General features: G+C 34.8%; 1 protein-coding gene across 7 annotated transcripts in view; it reads right to left on the bottom strand.

Moving 5' to 3' along the window:
* LOC129235783 (cubilin) overlaps window positions 1–24,804 on the bottom strand; it is a 157,390-nt gene that overhangs the window by 45,144 nt on the left and 87,442 nt on the right. For all 7 annotated transcript variants that reach the window (XR_008581601.1, XR_008581603.1, XR_008581602.1 and 4 more), the window contains exon 2: window positions 22,625–22,654. Coding sequence is in view for 4 of the 7 variants with exons in the window: in XM_054869818.1 (XP_054725793.1) it covers window positions 22,625–22,654 (30 nt within the window). In the remaining 3 variants the exon portion in view is untranslated. The remainder of the gene's footprint in view (window positions 1–22,624; window positions 22,655–24,804) is intronic.

Raw genomic sequence — 24,804 nt, 5'->3', positions numbered from 1 at the left:
TATGATGCAAATATCTATTTAAAATTATTAAAATTAAATGTATTACACAAAAAAATATTTACATTATAAATTTAAAAATAATGGCTTTATTCAAACTGATTTAATTTAAAAAAAACCTTCCCCTGTAAAATTTCGAGTTTGTGGGATACATTTTTTCGGCGGTTATGGCTCGATATGTATATATAATATATATAATAATATACATATATATAATATATATATATATATATAATTGGCTTGTACATCCTTTTTTGGGGGTTCGGCCGAGCTCCTCCTCCTATGTAAAGTCTAAATGCTTTGTGGATAAACCAGCTTCGATTAAAGCATTTGAAGCTAATAAGAGGTGGCGCTAAAGTAATCCTCCCATCAGAAAATGCTATAAATTTTGCGATTGGCCCCTAATGTCAGTTCTGTTTTGACATTTGTGTAGTAAACACATGCGAAATACACGTTAATAAACAATGTTACGCTACACTGCTCCAGAACGCGGAATATTGCTGACTATTTATTTGACCAATAATCGGTCGGTGACTTTGGCACAACGTGAATTTCGTCGCAGATTTCCTTGCCGTCCAACGCCTACTGGTGAAACACTGCGACGTTTAGCCGCTCGCCTCGAAGAGACTGGCACAACACGAGATGCTGCCAGGCGTGGCAGACCCCGGAGTAGCCGTTCTGCAGAGAATATTGCTACTGTAGCCGAGGATGTCATGGAAGCGCCGTCGACATCGACCAGGCGACGTGCCACGTAAATGGGTATCAGTCGACGGTCTTTACAGCGAATTTTGGTACAAGATTTGAAGATGTTTCCGTACAAAGTAAAGACGGTGCATCAGCTGTTAGCTGCTGACCGCCAATCGCGTCTAACATATGCTCAAGACATTCTTAATCACCACCCAGAGGAAGATGATTTTTCATCAAAAATAATCATGAGTGATGAGGCCCATTTCCATCTTAGCGGGTACGAAAATAAGCAAAATTTACGCTTCTGGGGCACTGAAAATCAGCGTGTAACCCACGAAGAGCCATTACACCCGCTCAAAGTCACTGTATGGTGTGCTGTTTTCACTGGAGAAGTCATCGGACCTTTTTTCTTCGAAGACGTCGCGGGCCAAACGGTTACTGTGAATGGTGAGCGCTACAGAGCAATGATCAACGAGTTCTTTTTGCCGCAACTTCATGAATTGGGATTGGAAAACATGTGGTTCCAACAGGACGGTGCAACGGCACACACTGCACGTGCCACAACCGATATGCTGAAGGATGCATTTCCCGGACGCCTAATCTCCAGTTTTGTCGATTTGCAGTGGCCAGCAAGATCCCCTGATTTGACCGCTCCAGACTTCTTTTTGTGGGGCTTTTTGAAGTCGCGGGTTTATGTCAACAAGCCTCAAACTCTTGCAGCTCTTAAAGACAATATCCGTCACGAATGTGAGGACCTATCGCCGGAAGTTTTGGCCAAAGTGATGGAAAATGCCATAAAAAGGGCTCAAATGGCAATCAACTGTGGCGGCGGCCATTTACATGACATCATATTCTCGCCACCTTGTATAACTAAAGTTATTCGCGAGATACTGACTCAAGTCCTCAGTCAATCAAAAGCTTGAAAGGAATTATCTTTAAAAAATAAATGCCATGACTGGTTCTATACAAAAAAATAAAGATTGCCAAATAAATTTGAATTTTCGTTTCCTTATTTCAATCTAAAATCTGATACCTCTAAATTGATCAGCTGAGATTACGAGTTATAAAGCTTTTTTTCAAAACCAAAATCAGTAGCGAACAATAGAAAAATATTCCAGTCATCGGGGGAACTAAATTACATACATTTTGTACGAGTTATCCAAGCGAGTGGTCTTTGTTACCAATTATCGTGATTTTAAATTTTTCGAGCTTGTGAGTTATCGCGATTCCACTGCATTATATTTATATTTATTTCAGCTTATTGCACTCTGCACTATGTTGGCAAAGCGAAAATAAATCTAATATCCTTGTTGATATAAATTTATACGTATGAAGTATATTGATTTATGTATAACTACATATGTGTGAATGAATGTATCTACAGTCACTTCTTCAAAGTCAGAAAAATATCCATAAAATAGAAACTCAATTCACTAAAGATATTTATGTATCTACAGAATCCGTTCAAGGTTGCACACCAATTTTCTTTAGCTAAATTTAATTTAAGAAAACCCGTGACTCTTTTATGTTAAGCAAGTAAATCATTGACCTTGAAATTAATAAATATTTGTGCAGATCCAAGTATTTTGAGCATTTTCATCTAAAAATTGGTTTATTAGTAGGCTTGAGTATTAGAAGAAGTAAAGTGAAATCACTTTGAAAGAAAAAACAATTATTTTGAGATTTACTCAGTGTTGAAAATTATGATAAAGAATTTTTTCAAATGAAATATTTTGGACTGCTTTTACCGTTTAACAACATGGTTTTTTTTTCAATTTTTTTGGAATAAAATATACATACTTCAAAAAGTGGTTTGAGCAAAAAGTGCAATTGGTTTTTTGAAACACAAGTTTTTTGTAATTTTGAAACATATCCCAATCAAATGTTTTCTTATTTTTGTTTCATAGCTTAGGCTATGCCTAGTTATCTTTGAAAGTTTCATAATACGATTCCAATAACTTAGCCCAGCTTCTCTAAGTCATAGCCCCAAACGGTTCCTTAACCGCTCAATCAGTCAAATCAGTCAAAAAATATAAAGGCTCGTAAGATAAAATACCTTTAAGTCAAAACCAAACCTTAACTTAAAATCGGTTTTATGTTTTACTTAAAAATAGAAATTTTAAGCCCCGCTTTTAATTAAAATGAGACTGAATACAGTTATTCATACGAAATGAAAAAAAAAATTAATAAGCATTAGGAAGAAACATGAGTATTTTCATAAGTTCAAATTGAGCTAGATTAGGTAGGATTATACGATTGCTCATGAGAAAGTCCACTTGGTCGACACATCGAATTTGTCCATTATGATACCATTGCCAGTGGGCGAAGGGAGAGAAAAAATGAACAGAGAGAGGAGAAGAAGATGGTTATGACAACAAGTCACAATGACTACTTACGGTTACGCTTCGTAGTACTGCCATAAATTTACAAGTGGGTAATAAATAAAAAGTAAAGGATCAGATGTAAGGTATATAAATCTTAGCCACTCAAGGGCAGGACAGCTGATGAGAAGGTGCTGAGATGATTCTACTTCATTCTTCAGTCGAAGGAATGCCAGTGCTGGCACGGACCAGCCAATTTTTATTTTCGCGAACATATTTGGAGGCGGAGCAGCAAAAATGTTATATTTTTAACTATAGGGTTTTCCAATAAGAGGTGTTATTTTGATATTTAAAGATAAATTCTATTTTTAATATAAATGATCGGATATTTATTTCATTATAAAGAGGAAGGTATGCTGTTAATAGTGGAAGTTAACATCAGGCAAATGACCACCACGACCACGCTTATAGGACATTATCCTTTTCATGAAATTTTCTATAACTGAATTGCAGAGTGGCTGCCCTATGTCCTCGATAGCGTCACGAATTGCATTTTTGAGGTCTTGAATCGACCCTGGGCTGTTGGCGTAGACCTTCTCTTTCACGTGGCCACAAAGGAAAAAGTCGCAAGGTATTAAATCACAAGATCTCGGTGGCCAATTGTGATCACCTCTTCGAGAGATAACATGGTCTGGAAAAGTTTCCCGTAAAAGATCTATGGTTTCGTTGCTTGTGTGGCACGTAGCGCCGTCTTATTGAAAATAAACGTTGTACAGATCAATACCATCCAATTCCGGCCATAAAAAATAATATTCGTCGAATTGAGGAGCACCCAATATACTTATAAATAGCATTTTAAGTTTAAATTAAACCCTTTCCAATTAAAAGAAACCATAAATCGAAGTTAAATTAAATAAATAAAAACAAATTTTACATAGTCAAAGAATTTAATCATAATAAATTTTATAATTATTATTAAAGAAATGATAAAGAGCTTGTCCTCTTGTTGCTATAGGAATCTGGATGATGGTGTCTGTAAAATAATTTGCAGCATTATTTTGGCTAGTTTGTGCGATACTTTCTTCAATTATACTAACTATTTTATGCTCAGCATTTAACAATAGTCTTACCACACCAGTCAAGATAACTGGTCTTGCAATTTAAATTCAATATTCTTGCTACATGTCCTTTTCCTTCCGTAATGACTTTTGTAGCTGTAATCAGTTTTATGAACTTTGTATTGTAATATTTTATATACATACATATATTCGTAACAAATAACTTTTTTTATTTTTGACACTTAGTATTAGTTCAAAAAAGTGGTGCAAGTTTCTATGTGATGAATTTGCATTGGGGCAGCGCTACATTTGATAGGATTGCAAGATATTTTCGGGACAAAATATATGAATGCGGGCAAACCATGATTCTGATGCAGGACGTGTGGCGGCTCTCTGTTCAAAATATAAGTATTTTTTATAGTTATCACCAGCCTCTGAAATTGGCAAAATGAAAGACATGTATGAAACCTTATGCATATTTGGAAAATCGAGTTTGCATGCCTATGGAATGTTGTATTGTTATTATTAATTGATAATGTCCATAAATCTATTTATGTATGTATAATATTATTCAACTTATTTTGTCAATTTAAATGTAAATAAAGGCTGAAAACCTCGCTAAGTACTTTTTTTAAAGACCAGTAATTTTGACTGGTTTTGGTAAAAATAAGTATACCTATTCAAGCAGCTGGTAAATCTAGCATAAATAATGATCTGGTATGGAGTTCTAATTTAGAAAATTTCTATCCCTTTCAGTTTGGAAGTAAGCTGGTAAGAATTTCAGCTTGGGATTTATAGATTCTGGCACCATCAATAACTTCGAATACATTTTGTAGTTCTGTGTCATTTTTAATTTTATCTAATCTAGTCAGTTTGTGTGAATCAAGTTAGTTTAATTGACATGACAAATTTATTTAATTTAAAATATTATATATATTTTAAACGATAGTTGACTCTGTGCGTTGATCAATTTTTTATTAACAATAAATTTGACAGTTTTATTTCTAATTGATAACTTTATTGCATTGCGAGCGAAAATTCCTATCGAAGGAAAATTAATTCTTTTCACGTCTAATTAAAAATCCGAAATGAATAAATTTACGAAATTAAAAAAAAAAAATAAAAAAAAAAAATAAAAAAAAAATAAAATAAAATAAAACTTTGTAATAATTCAGTAGTTGAACTATAAGCCGTATAGGCACGTATTGCAATTCTTCGACAATAATATATCATACTTAGGGTGGTTTGCCCAATATCATTTGGGTTAGTTTTTATTGTGAGACCCCACACCAGGCAACGAAGTTATTCAAGAGAGTTAAATTATTATTTATTGAATGCTAATGTATGATTATTGATCCATATTATTATTTTAAGGACCACAATTGATGAAATGCTGCCGAAACGACAGCACAATCAACAGATAGAGTTGGAGAAATAATGAGAACCAAGAAGAACGCAAACAAAGCAATGAAATTAGTGAATTATGTCATTGAAGTTTTGAATGACAAATTCAAAGGCTTTATTGATCCCAAGAAGACCTATGATACCTACTGGTATGGCATTTGAATTTAAGCTTCAGGCGTTTCGCAATGACCCTCAACAAAGAACAAGGGAATTCAGTGCAAGTCTTTGGGGACTGAATCTAAAAAATCCCTGCTTTTCATACGCCAACTTATGTTGCGTATTCTCAACTTGGAAAACCATCAGATTTGAAGTTTATGTACCAGATAATAAAAAGAAAAATATTATATATCCGATAGCATTCAAATAATACTGTGAGTAGCAATACCAATTAGTGCATCAAATTAACAACTAAAGAATGATTTTACATCTGTCAAAGATAGAAAACAAAAACTATTTGATATTTTTTTATATAGCACGTTCGAATAACGTCGGACAACGGGGAGCTAGTTAATTATAAAAATGGTTTATTAAGGGGTTACATGCGGCAAAAATTTTCGAAAATCGATTTTTTTTGATATTTCGAAAGTATAGCATCTTAAAAATATACTGTGAAATTTTCAAGCGGAAATTCGCAATATTATATACAGTGAAACCTCCCTTGGGCGGACACTCACCGTCGGCTGATTTTTGTCCGGCCAAGAGAGGTGTCCGGTTATGGGAGTGGGTAGCTATTTTATGAAGTTTTGAATTTTTAACTAATTAAATGCTTACCAATTGCTCATTTAAATAAAATATATTCATTAGATTGCTCACACAAGATTTGTGTTTATTAATTCCAAAATTCATACACATGCATACATATCTCATATAAAGTAATAACAAAAATAAAAATAAATATTTCACTTAGAACAAAGCATTTTTGTTTGATTATTTAAAAAACTGGGAAATTGTCGATTGACGTAAATTTTGTTGTTTATTTACAAGGAAAATATTTTGCACATGGCTCTCTAATTCTTGCAGCAATTCAAAAGCAACCAGGTCTTCGCTGCAAAATCTTTTCAAATTTGAAATAGCCCCCAAAGCAGTTTCGTTTGAGTTAATTGGGTAAGCTTCTTCGTGAACGCTCACAGTATCAGTATCATCAATCGTTTCAAAACTTTCAGCCATTACAACGTCCAGCTCTAACTCAGAGCTCTCGGTCCATACATTATTATCAATTGCTACGAAGTCATCGCAACTTGAGTGACTAGACTCTCCAAGGGTTTTTGATAATTCCCAAATAGAAGCAATCGTTGCTAACAGCAAATCATCTTCGGGCTCGAATTCAGCTGGAACATTTTTATTTTTGTCAAAACCTGCTTTCTGGAAGCAATTTTTCACGGTTTCCGGTTGAACCTTCGCCCATGATTCTTTTATAAAATGTATTGCTTCTAAAACATTAATATTTTTGTTTGGCGAACCTGCCTCCATGCTAACCAAGATATTTTTTACTTGAAACTTTCGATAATGAATTTTAAAATTTTGGATAATTCCTTGATCCAAAGGTTGGCAAATTGACGTCGCGTTACTGGGAAGAAAAATTACCTTAACATTTTTCAAACTCATATCACGTGGATGAGATGCCGCATTGTCAAGAAATAATAGTACTTTTCTATTTTGCAACTCCATTTTTTTGTTAAAATCTGTCAACCACTGTGACATCACCATCCGCCTTCTTATTTGAATACCAATGTACTGGCAGTTTTTTAATATCAATTGATGCAAACGCTCTCGGCCGTGCAGCTTTCCCAATAACAAGTGGTGTTTCTTTCTCTCCTTCCATATTAGCACAAAATATGACAGTCAGACGCTCTTTCGAAAGTTTGCCTCCTCGACATTCATCATTTTTTAGAGCCAACGTTTTGTTTGGCAAAGCTCTAAAGAAAAGGCCTGTCTCATCAGCGTTATAAATATCCCTGGGGCCATATCCAATTAGCATTGATGGTAGTTTTTCCAAAAATTGCTTGACATCTTGCATATCAACAGCAGCACTTTCACCACAAATGTACCGAAAAGTTATGTTATGTCTGGTTCGCCATTTTGGTAACCAGCCATTAGAGGCCGCAAAATTATTGACACCCTGTTTTAAAGCGATATCTCTAGCCTTTTCCTGAATTATTGGCCCGATTATTGGAACATTTTGGCTTCGGGCCCTACAAAACCACTCGTAACACATCTCGTCAATTTTTTTTCCACCTACTTTCATAGAGGACCTTTTGCTTTGAATATTGTTTCCATCCATCCATTTCGCTCGGATATCTTCTTTATTTCTAACGATGTGCGCAGCCTGGGTTTTTCCAATTTTGAACCTTAAAACAGATAATATAAGGATTCTGTACATAATTAAGTCGATTTTCTTTTTCATTGAAAACTGTTTTTACCTTCCGAATATAAATTAGAACGATGTTTTTTTTTAGTAAAACTTACCTTTTGGCTAATGCTCGTGCGGACATATTGTTTTCCTCACTAGCGATTATGATTGCAATTTTTTCTTTCAAACTCACATTCGACCGCGACATGGTTTTACGTCTTTTCACTTTCACTGAACACACTTAACTGAGCAAACCAAACTAAGCATGCGCTTTAAAAATTTTTTCAACAAACACGGGAGTCCCGTTTTTTTATTTACTCATATCGTATGTGTGTCAGTATACATAATTGTAACGAACGTTTTGCTTTATGTGTGTAAAGTTTTGTCCGCTCAAGGGGAGTTCGCGTCCGCTCAAGAGAGGTCTTTTTCTGATTTATTATGAAACGAAATCTCTTTGTCCGTTGACAGGAGGTTCGCGTCCGCTTAATAGAGGTTTTTAGTCTAATTTTATGACAAATCACTGTCCGCGTCCGGCCAAGAGAGTGTCCGGATAAGAGAGGGGCATTTGTTCTGAAAAATGCACTTAAAACTTGGTGCATGAAAAAATGTCCGCCCAAGGGAGGTGTCCGGTTATTAGAGGTGTCCGTTACGAGAGGTTTCTCTGTATTAGCTTCTACAGCCTATTAACTAGGTGGAGAGCAATCCGCGCGCTCCTGTACCTCAAACTTTAAACTCGTTTTCCTCGAAACTACTTTTTCCGGCACGGTCTGTATGATAATTCATACAGTTTTTAATATTTTTTGATGCGGTTGTTTTTTAAATATTCGAAAGTGTTTTCTCTATAGATTTGATTTTTGATATTTTTACTAAACAAATTTATAAACATAATAATATAATATATATAAATAATCAAAGTGTTAACATGCCGTAAATTGCAAAATTTTTCGAAAGTAAAAAATCCGGTTCGACAGACTACTTATATCTACAACTTTCTTTTAAAGTATTTTTTACTGTTTACAGATCCATCAACATTTCAAGGAGAAATGATTCCGACCGTGGAGCCATGGTACTTTGGGTCACGTGATTTTTTATATACTAATTTTTGTAAAGAAAAATTAAAATACATATTTTTATAAAGTTTTAGTTCTAATAAACACTGTGCAACATTTTTTTATATTTATTTCTGTTGTTATTCCTTCTAAAAACAATTTTTCTTTTAGCGCATTGTTGGTGCTGCTGGACGTATGTACCTCTTAATTATAAAAATGGATTAGTTTTATTTTAATAAAGTTTCACTGAGTTAGGAAGTATTTGTTTAATTTTTTTACACAAGATTTCTTTTAATTTGTTGCGGGTTAAATTTAAACTGAAAATTGTATGGCCTTTTCTTTTTTAATTTCACTTAAACATTTGCGTTCACAACAATTTAAGCCGCATATTTTCTATGAATGTCATAAATCAAATTGAAGTTGAACAAATGTTCAATAAAAAAGTTTCGTCCAAAAATATTTGTCAGAGGGTGCTATGCTACTTCACAAACGTACCTGCTACATTTAAGTTCTTTCCTCATATACAGCGAAAACCATCATACAGTAAAAACTTCAGTATATTTGTCGCATTGGAAATTTGTATAAATTTTTTTTATTAACAAACGTAATAAATAAACTGAAATGAAATATTACACTGAAATTACAGTTAAGAAAATTTTAAAACACAACGATACAAAATCCCAAGCTATAATTGTGAATCGCCTATAACTTTACGGAATTTAAAATGCTATAAAAAAGAAACTACTCAATACTTTTCCAAACTGTTTTTTTTTATTTTGAAGTACAATCCTTCCGGTTAATGATGGAACACAACTTCATCCATATGGCTGCCTCGGCTTGCCATGCACCATCCCATACGATCGGTCCAATTTTTCAACACATTTCGGTTGTATGGGGCTGTATTTCAGCTATGACATCGCGTATGTTGGTCTTCAGTGCATCAATTGTTGCTGGTTTGTTAGCATAACACTGGTCTTTGACGGCACCCCAAAGATAATAATCCAACGGCGTCAAATCGCAGCTCCAAGGCGGCCAGCAACCATTGATCCAAGAGCGTTTTCATGGCAGAAATACTCTCGGAGGTTTACCATTGTCTGCCAAGGAACAGTCGTTGTTAGAAAAAAAATTTTCTAGGAGATGGTGCTTCGTGGTTTCGAACGTGAGCACTTCCGAATAGTTGATATTCGGCTACGCTACACATAGTAAAAAATTGAAATTTGTCCAAAAATAATATATGGTATGCCTGCTTGGCCTCTTTGCTTGATGACCTGAATCAGGCAGTTTTTCAACAGTTTGCTCAGATGTGGTCGTGGTTAATTTTTGCCTGTTCTTAATGAAAATATTGTTTCAAGAATCCAGATACATTTTTTAACATTTATTTCTAAAATAGTATATAAGTTCTCTATGAATAATGGAAACTGAGATGGGGACTTTAAATGATATTTGGATAGCTATACCTAGCCACTATAATAGTCACTCTCGCGCCTCATAAGCGTAATGCGTGTTCCATATAACAGAGTAACTTCTCCCGTACTTCTTAATTGCAGTAATCTTATGAACATAATTTTTGAAAAAGTCAAAATATATTTTTCCTGCATAAAATGAAACTTCCAACTTCTTACCATTTGACTACGCACCTCTAAGGTGTTTCACCGTTGAGTTAAATTATTTTGATATTGAATTTTTGGACGCATTTCCTCCACACGTTGTCTTATTAAGCTGATATGAAAATATTTATTTAGCTCTTGCTTTAAAAAAAAACTTTTGTCCAAAATTCAAAATCTTTAAACTCGAAGTCTTTAGCAAATTTGTTTCTACATAGTTTAAGTTTGTTTGATTGCACTTTCCGCTCGTTCATATGCAGGCTCAATTTAAGAGACATCTGTTAGAGTGAACAAAAAGAGTCCAATATTTTTTGTGCGTGAGATTCTAAAGAATAATAAAGTTAATCTCTATTATGTAAAGGTCAATAGAAATTCTCTTGCTCCTATTTTGAAGCCTATTTGCTTATTGTCGCCAGGTGGGGAGGCAGGGTGGTTGTCGTAATGACTCATTTACACCTGTTGGTCATTGTGATACCACTGGAGTTTATCCTTACACTACGTGTAGATATTGTACAGATACTATGGGTTCCCTTTTAAACCATCATTATTGCTTATTATAAGTTAATTCGTAACGAAAGTAATAGAAAAGACTGCTGTTATAGTTAATGGGCACAAAAAATACGTTAAGCAATGAGTGCAGGCAGTTATTAGGTACATAATTCGATATTTTCCGAGTTGTCGTTTTGAGCGCATATCCCCAAATATGTCCACATGTGTGTTAAATAAAGCGTAATGTGCTGAAATTAAAAAAATTACAAATTATCGGTTCTTTAGTAAAATCATCGATTGGGCTGACGAAATATTTGTATTTTGTAAAAGCAGAGAGCGAGTATTGCCAAGTTAAGTTAGGTTTGCCAGGTTGCTTGTCTAAGACAGGGCACTCGGTGGCCCTAAGGCCCATTGTGATAACTACATATTTTCAAGAAGGTAACTAGTCCCTCCAGTAAGACATTTTGCAAATTTCTCAGGTCTTCAAAGAAATAATCGCTAAGATATTTGGTACGGCTTCTTTGAAGTGCAGGATATTCACAGAGAAGATGTTGTACAGACTCAATTTCTTCTTACTGTTGTTGCTGTTGTAGCAGTAACTTTGCCTAGTCAGTGAAGTGTAATCACTAGTCGTCTTCGTCTAGCTCGACAGGTTTCGACAGGTTGGGCCGCCAAGAGGGTTTGATGGGGAATGTGAAAAGGTAGTTAGTGTCGTCCGGAGTGCCTTCACATGCCGGACATATGTTTAGTACGTCGGGGTCAATTCTGGCAAAGTAGGAGATTAACCTGCTACAGTATCCGGAACGTAGTTAGGCCAAGGTTATGCGGCACTCTCGGGGAAGTTGGAGCTCATCATCTGCAATGGGTGGTGGTTGGACTCCGATGATGACATGCGGGGGTTGGGAGCTTAAGAAGATGGTAAGAGTGTTCCGATGAATGTCGTTGATTGTCTATCTGCACACTGTCCGATCCAATAGTTATCGGTCTGTTTTGTCCTGAATCTCGCCCGCATGGGTGAGACCTTCTTCATCTTCACAACTGCTGCAGAAGTCATTGTGAGGTACACCTATTCTACTGGCTAGCGTTCCAATAGTGCGGTGACCCGTTATAATACCTGTGAGGACGCTGGTAGTTGATCTGCGGCAGGCAGACATTTTAAAATTCAGCTAAGGTCAGAGCGCTTTGGAGACCCTGTAGTCAGAGACCGGGAGTCTAAAGAAACAATATCCTTAAATTGTTCCTACTACACTCCCGATCCAGTGACATTGCCCATTTTTGAACCGTCAGTATAAATGTGGTGACTATTATCATCTGATATGACTCCGGTCTGCCAATTTCTGTCGGGTGTTCGTATTTTATAGTCTTTGTTCAGGACTATCTTGGGAATCAGATAGGGTGTTTTCGATGCATCTTGCAAGTGTTCCACAGATAGTAGAACTGATGCATGACCGTGTCTGTTTTCTTTTAGCATACCTGCTGCTTTAATCCTGGAACCAGATTTGGTCGCTATCAATGGGTGGAATATGTAGGATCACTTCCAGCGCCGCCTGAGGCGTCGATCGTAGCGCACCTGTTATTCCTACACAAAAAATCCAAATGCCTAACACAATTTTTGAATTTTTAGTAAAAATTTGATATTTTTGAATTTAAAACTTTGAAACAAAGTTTTTATGTTTGTATATTAACTATAACAATGGATTTTTCAATAAAAACACTTTTTAGTATTTAAAACATAATTTTTTAAAGTTATCATAAAAGAGATAAGAGCTTAAAAATATATTTAATTATATCTCCTATGCATGAACACTTAATTTATGTGAACAGAGCCTAACGCAGGCGGGAACTGTATACATTTTTTTAAGGGCAATGCGCACATTGAACGATTTTTTCGGAGTACATGGCGTACTTAATCCTTTCTTAACCCTTTACCGCATATGGGCCTATGTACCGCATATGGCCATATGGTATTGCAGATTTGCAAATTAAGCATTATGAAATAATTCAAACAGTTTTCTATCAAATGTTTACCTACTCTTCTATCAAATATATATTTAGCAGTAATCAAACGCAAAAAAATTGTCTATAATTTTATAGGATTTCGGAATAATTTGTGCATGTGGGTGAAAAAGCAGAATTGAAATGCGAACGGTTCATTTTCAAAAAACGATAACAGAGCAAAACGTAAGTACTTTTTGATCAAAAACAGAAATGTATCATAGAGTCGATATACTTATCTTTCTTTTCGGATAATACGTTTTTACTTCTTTATTTCGGATAATAAGCTTTTTTTCTTTATTTATCCGTAAAAAAATCGTAATATAAAACTTTTTCATCATTTTTATTTTAATATGCCTTATTGAAAATTAAATAAAGCTACTTCCAACGTGAAACAATTTTTCTCAACGCTTTATTAATTCCTGCAGTAAAGGGATAAAGATAATTCAGTTTCATAAACCATTCTCGGTGACCTTAATTTCGGTCACCCATTACTTTTCGGAAAATGCAGCATTTTGAAATCTTTCATTACTCGTTCTTGTTTTATTTTCTGATTTTTGCGTTCTTAATGGCATAGTTTTTATTCAGGACTTCAGCAATATCTTAAAAGCTTTTTCCCGGAGTTGTAATGAGAAATTATAATAACACTTTCTTCTTCAATTGCTTTTTTCATGGGAAAATATTTTTGCGTTATGTAATTTACAAACCTTAATGAGCGTATGAAACTGACTAAAAGAACTGGCCAACTAAAAAAATATTCAAATAGACCTCAAAGGCGAAATTTTTCAATTTCTGATGGTATGAAGTTTCTTAGGGATTTATTAACTACAAAATAACTGCAACAAAAAAAAAAATATATATATATAAAAACTAAATAAAAAAAATTGTTTCCTTTATATTGTTTGATAAGCAAAAAATATTGAAGTGTAGGACTTTCACTGTGACTCACTGTAGCAAATCTTGTAAATTTAGTGAACTTTTAGCAACACTCAAATATCAATAAAAGTATGTAATATGAAATCGGAAGCTGAGGAGCACATACATAAATAATATATCCCCTTGTGCTCCACATATGTGTACGTAGGCATGCAAATGTTACATTTCGGTAGGGAAAATCGTGACATAGATAAATCTTGAATTTGTGCAAATATTTATCGACATGCACTCAATACATGTGAAGGAATTTTCGAATTTTACTTCAAAACTCTTTGAATGCCAGCGACATACATATTTCACTGATAGTTGGATGTAGTCTGCTGCTTCGCAACTGTAAAGTTCATAGCCAACCATCTAATGCATTAGTAAGTACTACCTATCGTCTGCTTGAATGCCGTTCTATATACATATGTGTGTACATACATGATACAAGTATCATTTTATTCACGTGAATAGTGTCAAGCTCAGCTGGTTACGTAGCACTTTGCCATGCCATTCGACTTAAGTAATTAAAAAATGAGAGATTTGAGCCACCTGGCTGTGTAAATTATCCAAAAATGATTAATTATAGTTTTGCGAGGAGAATTGAGTAGGGTGGGAGAAAGTTGGCATTTAATTAGTTTCATCATTCATCATCAATGAAATTCAGATAACTATTAATAAGCTATTTAGTGCACGAAATTTATTTTGAAATGACACATTCTAAAAACATGTGGACATGGGCGGTAAGACGCTGTCAAAACATAAGGAAAATGCAGGTAATCTTTTGGTGTTTTTGAAACTTTGGTGCACTGTGGGATCTAAAAAGATATTATTATATATTGCATTAGGTTGAGGAATAAATTCGTAGAGTTTTTACCGAATACTTTTATTTAAACAAAAAACAATAATTATATCCATAAGTTAGTCAATTATATATTTGCCGTTGCTGTTTACAACCTCTTCCCACTTTCCGTCTTATTATGTGTTTTTATTGCCTGAAATTTTTATTGAATTTCAAAGTGCTCAAAGCTTAAAAAAAATAAAACTTCCTGTATTAAGCGTATTTTTTGACGAAGTATTACCAATATCAATAGAAAATATTTGTTCGCGCTCTCTGAAGGTATATCTTCCAGAACGATCCTCAAATCAAGGAAATGTGTAAAGAAGCTCACATTTTTACAAATTTAATATTTTTTTTGCAGTTTTTATTAGATATTTGCAACGACAAGGCAAGGGAAGCTACATATAAATTAAATAGAATTTCCAAATTTCTTCCCTCAATTTAGAAATTGTTCATGAACTACGGTAAGAGATTACAGCCCTCTTCCATTCGCTATCCGTTAGCGAGTGGCGAACAGATGAAGCAACTGGCGTAAATAAACATACGTTGTTAGCCCAGGAAATGAGCTGCCAAAAATGGCATTTGTTTGGAAGCACTGAATTAGTATTAGTAAGGACACGTTTAGACACCGCAAAACGAGTTACTTTCTATGTTTTTGTTTTTAGGCTACAGTCAACAACAATTAAGATGAACGGGAACACAAAGCCTTCCCCGTTGACTTCTCTATCAAAAGTTAAGAGTTGCCACAACAAAAGTTGCCGTGCAAGTAAAGTTGGCAGTATTGAATATAGTGACTTCAAGTAAACATAGCAAGCAGAGAAGTGTCAAATCAAAGACGCCTAATCGGCCGCCGTAGCCGAATGGGTTGGTGCGTGATTACCATTCGGAATTCACAGAGAGGTCGTTGGTTCGAATCTCGGTCAAAGCAAAATTATTAAAAACATTTTTCTAATAGCGGTCGCCACTCGGCAGGCAATGGCAAACCTCCGAGTGTATTTCTGCCATGAAAAAGCTCCTCATAAAAATATCTACCGCTCGGAGTCGGTTTGAAACTGTAGGTCCCTCCATTTGTGGAACAACATCAAGACGCACACCACAAATAGGAGGAGGAGCTCGGCCAAACACCTAACAGAAGTGTACGCGCTAATTATTTATTTATTTTTTTAATGATATTTTAGAATCACCTTCGAAACGCACTCCCTATTTTAAAAGTGGACATTCACAATTTCTGTGCAACGTTCGCTGAGTTCTTCGCCTCTTCTTCCGGTCATCTTCAACCTGTATCCTAAAGCAAAATCTGTATTAAACAGAAAAATATTTTATATATATATATATATTCTATTAAAAATATGAAAGGAAAGCACTAGCCTTGAAGCAACTGACTGAAGAAAACTTCCAACACTGCTTCGAATAATGGCAGATTCGAAGGAACGTTGTACGCGTAGAGCGTATATTTAGGAGTGATCAGTGCTCGGACTGAAAAATACTGGACATGCAAGCCCCGGTTTCTGTTGAGAAAGTTGCTACAATTTCCATGACGCATTTATCTTCATTATTAGGTATCTACAAGAATTATGATCTATAAAAATCGATGAGGGGAGACTCAAAAAAATGTCAAGTTCCTACTAGGGTAGTGACGGACTATAAGGTGCAATCCCTTCAGAATGTGTATCACAGCTGCCTATTCAAATACCATGGTTCTCACTTTACAGGTTTATTTGCCTGAGAAGCTATGAAGTCTAACTATGCAACAAATTGAAGGCCAAGGTTTGGGGGTGGGAAATTTCTCTGCAAAACGATGACGTTGGATAAGTTTATCAACATCCACGCAGGGTTCATTGCGGATAGTGTTGTTAGATTTTTGTTTGAAAAGCTGTAAATTTCTGCAAAGAATTGTAACCTCCAATCGAAGAGATTTTTTAGGACATAAAAGTTTCTTAAATTTATTAAACATAAATGAAAAAAAATTATTTGAAATAAAATAACATTAACAGTGCGCAAATAACATAAACAATGAGCGAAAGTAAATGTAAATAAAAAAATGAACAAGACAATTGACTTATCGAACTTTTGTTGCAGCATCAGGTACAAGTTTTTAAGCTTAATATTTAGTGTTTTTTATTGTAGCTAAAAAAAAAATTAAATACGTATGCATTTGAATTTATTCGTTGGAATCTGCAATTTTAGAAAAACTGTAAGCTTATCTGAGAAAATGAATTTTCCTGTTAAAACCGGCAGCATTGATTTTTCATTTTTTGTGGTGGTCAAATAGAGTTTCTTTATATGTGACCAATATTGTTTCGAAGAATCTGAAAAAATAACATTTAAAGTATTAATCTGAATTAAACAAAGGGTCTTCTTTGCCACTTTTAAACGCCTAGATGCCACTAGTGAATATATTCTAGACGTTACCTTTTTTATTTGACATCTTTGACATTTTTTTATGTAGACAGATGTACAATTTTGGACGATAGAACAATGCGTTAAAATTATTGAAACTTATTCTGAAAATGGTCGATCTTTAAAAATAACATAACGAATTCGTTGGTGGAAATAATCGTCCGAATGAGTCGACTATTCAAAACTTGGTGAAACAATTTCAAGAAACTGATACTGTCGGGGTTAGGAAAAGTACCGACAGACCAAAAACTGGATGTTCTGTTGAGAATATTGCTGCCGCAGGGCCAATGTTACTGAACAACCTTCAACATCGATGAATCGATTATTTGGCCGATTTTACCAGTAGATGTGGTCATGCTGGACATTTAAATGATGTAATTTTTTACATATACAGTGAAACCATTCTTAGGCGGGCAATCATCGTCAGTAAGCTTTTGTCCGTCTGAGAAAGGTGCACACTCAAAAGAGGGTAACTGTTTCCAAATACATAAGATTTGGTATAGGAAAAAAATGTCTGCTCAAGGGAGATGTCCGTTAGAAGAGGTTACACTGTAATTCTTAAGAGACGCATTTTGAATAAAAATAGTGAAACCTGAAAGAATCTTAATTTTTAGATGCTTTATTTTGAAACCAAATCTAGGTGTACGTTTTGGAAATACCCTTTATAATGTTGGGGCATATGAAATAAAATTCCGGGAGAAATTCTTTAGGTAAAACATTTTAACCACGAACTTTTAGTTGATACGTGTCTAAAATTTACCCTTAAAATGGGGTTATAGGATTAAAAGTTCTACAAATATATTTTCTAGAAAATTTCACTCTGGATCTTCTGCAACAAAAATTTTATGCGATTAATAAAAATCCTTAAAAAATGACACAGTACAACAAAATAAATAATTGGCACGTATACTTCTGTTAGGTATTTGGCCGAGCTGCTCCATCTATTTGTGGCATGTGTCTTGATGTTGTTCCACAAATGGAGGGACCTACAGTTTTAAGCCGACTCCGAACGGCAGGTATTTTTTTATGACGAGCTTTGTCATGGTAGAAATATGCTCGGAGGTTTGCCATTGCTAGTCGAGGGGCGACTGCTGTTACAAAACACGTTTTCTATCATGCCATTTTCCCGAATGGTAGTCACGCACCAACCCATTCGTCTATGACGGCCGCACAGTATAGTTAATTTCATTTCGCTGCAATGCGCATTTTTTCGTTCAGTATTATTTGCTCTCCTTGAAACTTTCTCATTATTTTTCTAATCCTGAAATGCTAACAGCTATATTTTTTCGTTTTAGAGGAAAATATTTTCTACTTTGTAATGGCACCACACTAGATCAGAAAAACTGATTTGACCAATAGGAGGACCGAGGGTTATGAATAACTGGGCAGTTCGCAAATAAGCGTAAATGGCTTAACTGTGGTAGCATATTCAAATTATGATGGCAAATAAGTACATTTTGTAGCTGCTGTGTTGCCTCGATAATTTGCCACGATGCCAGGTTATTTGCTCCTAATTGTGAATTGCCCTAATATAAATAATATTGTTTGACCTCGATTAACTTAGGATGAAGTTATTGTAGAATAAAAACGGCTTAAGTTTTGGTCACATAAATACAAAAAAAAAAAAAAATAATAATAATAATGGGAAAAGTTTGTAAAACTTGTACTCAGCGTGTCATCTTGAGATGAATTTAATTGAAATCCATCAAATAGCTTGAAGTTGAATCAAATAGAAATAACTAAATACATACATATTTACACAGACTATATTATTTATGTATGTATAAGTCAGAATATATCTATATGTACATATATGTACATTTATTTATTTTTCATGGGAAAGTTTGTGTGCTATTGCTTTTGTTGCACATTTCAGCAGCAGTTAATGCCATAAATTAGGAAACTTCGCTTATTAAAATTTTTATGCACATTCGCCAACAACGTCACACAAGGCAAACTTTGGCTGGATGAGTTTTACACTTGGATGCACACAAATGTCCAAGCCGGCTGTCACAAACATTTTCTCATACGAGTACATTTCTCTCTCGAATATGTATATTTCTATAAATATGTATGGATGGGTGACACCGCAGGCTTGGTGAGTTAAGCACTCTTTGTCGCGTTAATGACCATAAATTATATGCAGCCACTCATTGTTGTTGTACTTTTTGTATTCGCAGCTGACAACTTAGTCCCTATTACCAGAAAATGGTGGTATTTCAAGTGATTTTTATGATATAGTTTTTGTTGCTGTGCGAAAATAACCACGTCTGCAATTTTAATAAAACCTGCTATGACGAGATAAAGTTTATACATCGAATACAAATTATCTTCAGTTATTTATTTTTATATTTGTTTATATCCTGTAGTAGAACGAACTACTTAGTGAAGGATTAGCGAAGAGTTAGCTTTTTAAGGGAAGGTACTGGTTCCTTTTCTATTTACATATGTATGTGTGTATAAATATATACTTATTCTTCTTCTTGATTGGCGCGATAACCGCTTACACAATTGTCGGTTCTTTCTCGTGCTAACCGGCACCAGTTGGAAGCACTAAGTGAAGCCAATTCTTTCTCCACTTGATCTCTCCAATGCTACCACTAGCTGTTACCGCATCGAATAATTTCAGAGCCGAAGCGTTTGTTTCCATTCGGACGATATGACCCATTCAATTATTTTAATGATAATAACAACAATTTGGTAACTAAAATATTAACAATCAGTATAAATTCAATTATGAGAATATGACTAAATTTAAAATTTTTACGAAATTAGATCTACATATGTAAAACGAAATCATAGAATGGGATAATGAATTATATTCTCTAAGTATTCTAATTATATTCTGGCAAATTTAGTCTTAAAATTTTCCTCATAAAAGGGGTAAACATTGCGAAGACTTCTTTGTGGAACATTAAAGTTTATACGCTCAACTAGAACTGGACAGTCGACGATGCTATTAACAACACTGAAAATAAACGAAAGTGAAAGGAATGTTCTCCTCCTTTCTAGAGATTCTATTGTAGATTAATTAACCTTAGCCGAGAATTATAGGATGAAATAGGGACCTCAAATCGTAGGGAACGTCATGCCTGCTTGAGATATATATTTTGAATGCGCTCAATTCTTCAAGTATTTACGGAAAGTTGGTCGCAAGGTCTCTAAATGTTAATAGCGTAATCTAAGAGAGAACGAACAAGAACCGTAAACAGCAGTGCATAGGTATACGGATAAGAAAATTCAGATGCATTGCGACGAATGAAGTCTTGAATCTAGTACGATTTTGAAAGAATAAAATTAATGTGACTACTAAAGGAAAATTCCGTATCGAATAAAACTCCAAGTTAGTACATTAGAATGTGCAGAAAATGTACTGACACCTCCAAAATGACAAATGAATTTTTTTTTTAATATTCAAAGACAGACGTGACTTCATGCATTATCAATGAATATTGTTCAAGTCGAGTTCAAGCTCCTGAGTATTCACTGAGGCATTAACAGGTTAGAAAATTTTTAAATTATCCGCGAAGAGCAGTAAGTTACAGCATTGCGTGCATTGACGCCAGTTAGAAACACTAAGGGCGGTCAGCTCGTCGATAACTTGGTCTTTCCAACGTGAATGAGGGCGTCCTTTATTTTGCATGTTCTGCACTGCTTCGAAAAGAGCACATTCTTTGCTGGAGCGTTATTGTCAATTCGCTCAACGAGACCTAGTCAGCGCAGCCACTGAATTTTAATACGTTTTACTACGCCGATGTCCGGCATACAGCTCGTGGTTCCATCTTATTCTATATGCATTACATATTCACGCAAATCGGACAATAGATCTTACGAAGAATTTTTATCTCGAAAGCTTCTAATAACCGTCCATCCGTGTTCGTCAATGTCAGGACTCAGCGACCAGGAGGACGAGTGATTGATAGAGGCTCGTGAAGAAAACTTCCAAGCTACGGATAGGAAACCCCAATAGAGAAATGAATATACTTCAATATCAAGCGCAACCGGGAACTTCGTAATTTTGTCGGTAAGCTAAGTGGCCATTAGGACCCATGAATATAATCAGTGGAAAACACTTGACATGACTAATTGCGTTTGAATTCCCTAGATATGCAGTCACGTGGATTGCAGATAAACTCGCAAAGAAAGGAACATCAATTGGGGGAGAATGTTTCAGATGAGCCTAAATATAATATCTTAAATTTCGATGATATGAAATTCATAAGGAGAAGAACCAGTGAAGTATGTTCGACCCGCCGTTAGATAAGTGACTGGGATTCTGTCCATTCACATGGCTGCTGAACCCAATAAAGTTTTTTAAATTGCTATGTTGCAGCAACTGCCATTGGTAAGTAAGTATACAGTTGTCAAAATATTCAGTAAACCTTTTTATTTCGCTATGCTTCGCTTCACGTTTGCCGGAAATGTGTGTCAAAAATAATATCGAAATTCCGGCTCAGTTATAAATCCTGTTCTAAGCAGAACTCGTAAAAACTTTCTGGGATCGGTATACTTTTCATCTCTAAAGGATATTGCTGAAAAAAGTTTAAACTGTTTATTAAAACTCGCCAAGAAATGCATCACGAACTATGTTTAACACGACTCCAACAACAATGGAACACTACGTACCCTTGTCGTCTATATGAGACCCATTCAGACCAGCCAGATACACCTATCCTAATCTATCAAACACAAGCAATAAGCATACACACACACATTTTCTTGATACGGCCTCATGCGCATAAAAACGCAGAAAAACTGCATTCTGAGATATTTTTATAACTTCTACTTCCACAATTTAACACGCGGCGCTTCGTTTTCATTAGTTTTTTAAGTTTAAACATCACGAATCACAATATTATTAAGCCACTCACTCTATTTATCAAAAAAACATATAATTTCTTTTCCTTTTGCTTGCTTTGATTATTTGTTTTGTATTATTATGGTGCATGACGTCAGTTTTACTAAAATCGCGAGAAATAATGTAAATAAAAAAAGTCACAGTTTTCGGAAGACGCCACCTTCGGTATTAAATTCACCTTGCATAATACTTTTAATATATTGGCTTTGCCTGTCCATCGATTAACTGCTTGAGTGGCCAGCCACTATAATTTCTTTTATGAAAAGCAATATCAGCAATAACCAAGTAATAACAACAAAATCAATCGGATTCTCTAGCAGAGTTTCAAATTGATTCGGCTGCTCAATTGCAGGATAAGCATAAAAGAGGCAAGCATAACTTTTTCTGACGACTCATAAGAGGCTACTTCAGAAGTTGAGTGAATAGTGAATATTTAGGAGTTTATGTGTATGTATGTATATATTTCAGGCATGGTGTACGAGTATACGTAGTTTTGAGGTGCACTTGAGATATTTTGTATTTTGTTGCTATTTTGCGTTCATTTCAATCTTTATTGCTTTTGTACGTTGTTTGTTTATTTGGTTTAATTTCACTAATCCTGTGATAAAAATAATGTATAGTATGTATGTAGGTATGTACAAAACTGAACTTACGGTTTGACAACAAAGCTTCTGTTTTCATACCTGCAAAGAAACGTAAGAGCGAAAGCAGAAATTAGTGGGCAAAGCAGTAATGATATACATATACACATATATATACATATACACATTTATTACAAAGTTTGATTAAATATTTGCTTTAAAAATTACTCAACGAAATTGGTAGCCATTCGCACGCCGTCACCAGTCTGGTAGCAAGATATCATTACGAGGAAAGGAAAGGTTTTCGGGATCAGTAGAGAGAGATCAACAGAAAGCTATACTATTAACAATTTCGCGGACGTGCATGCTATAGCATTCATTTTTATAGTGATGAAAAATGACGTGAATACTACACCATTCAAATTTTAAAGCCAAGTTTTGTTCATTTAATTTCATGTAACTTTAAGTTTTTGTAATTAATATGCATTTCAAAGTAATGGCCACTTGATTCATTAAGTACTTTCTACGTACTAATAGTTAAAATACGATGTCCTGACTACTCTTATAATACAGTGCACTCGCGGTAACTCGAATAGCCGCTAAGTCGAACGACATGCTAACTCGAACACATTTTTTCCCCTATTGACTTCTTTGTAACTCGAACAATAAAAAAGCGCTATAACTCGAACAAAAAAACAAATTTATTTGTACACACATTCTTTTCAAACATGTACATTTTGTACATAGATACATATGTAATAGTATATGTATATAAATTATATGTATACTAGTGTATTGTCCATATGAATATTTCGGCGTTAATATCCCGTTAGTTTTCTGGGAACAACATCTTGCATTGACCAAATTGCTTTAAATTTGTCATTTGTGGTGTATCAGTGCACGTGAGTAATGGATCGTAAAAGGTTGAAGTGTTTAACATTAAAAGAGAGGGCTGAAGTCCTTAACAAAATTAAACGTGGACGTAGTGTTACTTCTCTAGCGAAGGAATATGGGGTAGCCAAGTCCACCATAAGTCTTATAAAAAAGAAAGATAAGGCAATTTATGGCTTGCACTAACGCTACCGGCAACCATAAGCTTAAACTTCTCGTTATTGACAAAGCAAGAAATCCTCGTGTTTTCAAAAATTTTAACTGTCCGGTGGAGTACAAAAATTCCAAATCAGCCTGGATGACTTCGGCGATTTTCAAAGACTGGTTTCATAATTCGTTCGTGCCGCAGGTAAAATCCAGATTCATTAAAACAATTTTTTTAACCAAGTTAAATGACTTTAATATTTAGGTAAGAAAATATTTGAAAGATGGGGGACTACCTGAGAAGGCTCTTCTTCTAATTGATAATGCCCAATCACATCCCAACGAAATCGAATTAAAGTCCGAGGATGGTTTAATTTTAACTATGTTTATGCCGCCGAATGCGACACCATTGATCCAGCCAATGGACCAAAATGTAATTCGCATAACGAAACTATACTACAGAAATTTTCTACTGGCTTCCATTTTCAACAATCGATCGAAAAATCGATATCGATGACTGTTTTTTTAACATAGCACACTCAATTGATAAGTCGAACAAATTCGATAAATCGAACAGCGCCTGTTTTAATTAGTTCGAGTTATCGCGAGTGCACTGTATATGTATAACCAGATTTTGGATATTACTACTAGTTTCAAAAATAATTGCCCGTCTATTTTTGCAGCTCCCTGAAATTTTTAGTGTCCGCGAACATGTTAAACAAAATAAATCCGTTTAAACGAATTCTGTGTTTCCTAATATCTCCGAAAAGCTAAATTTGCTCCGAATCGGTAGCACTACCAGAGAAATTTGCCGATGGCAGAGTTTTAAGTAAAATACGACTTTGACATTTGTCGTCAGCTGAAACTGTGATTAATTAATTTATTTATTTAATAATCCTGAGAGTATTGCAGTTCATAAATGCCAATATAAAGTAAATATAAAGTATAAAGTAACAAATTAATTAGTTCAATGACAAGCGATATCGAGAAGACTGAAATTTTCGCGCAACACCTCGAAAAGAGATTTCAATCCCATGAAATAATTGATAAGTTAAACTACCTTCTGTTATCCAAGAATCCTACGAAATTGAACAATTTACGCTCTTGTAAATAATTTCTCAAATCTCTAAGCTGAAAACAAAGAAAAGCTCAAGTTTTGACCTCATAACAGCTGAAGTTCTAAAAAAACCTAACACCTATCCCGTTGGATAAATTAA

The sequence above is a fragment of the Anastrepha obliqua genome, chromosome 1 (assembly GCF_027943255.1).
Source record: "Anastrepha obliqua isolate idAnaObli1 chromosome 1, idAnaObli1_1.0, whole genome shotgun sequence".
In the NCBI taxonomy this organism is placed as follows: domain Eukaryota; kingdom Metazoa; phylum Arthropoda; class Insecta; order Diptera; family Tephritidae; genus Anastrepha; species Anastrepha obliqua.
Note: the sequence above shows the minus strand (reverse complement) of the source record. Positions and strands in the feature narration are given on the sequence as shown.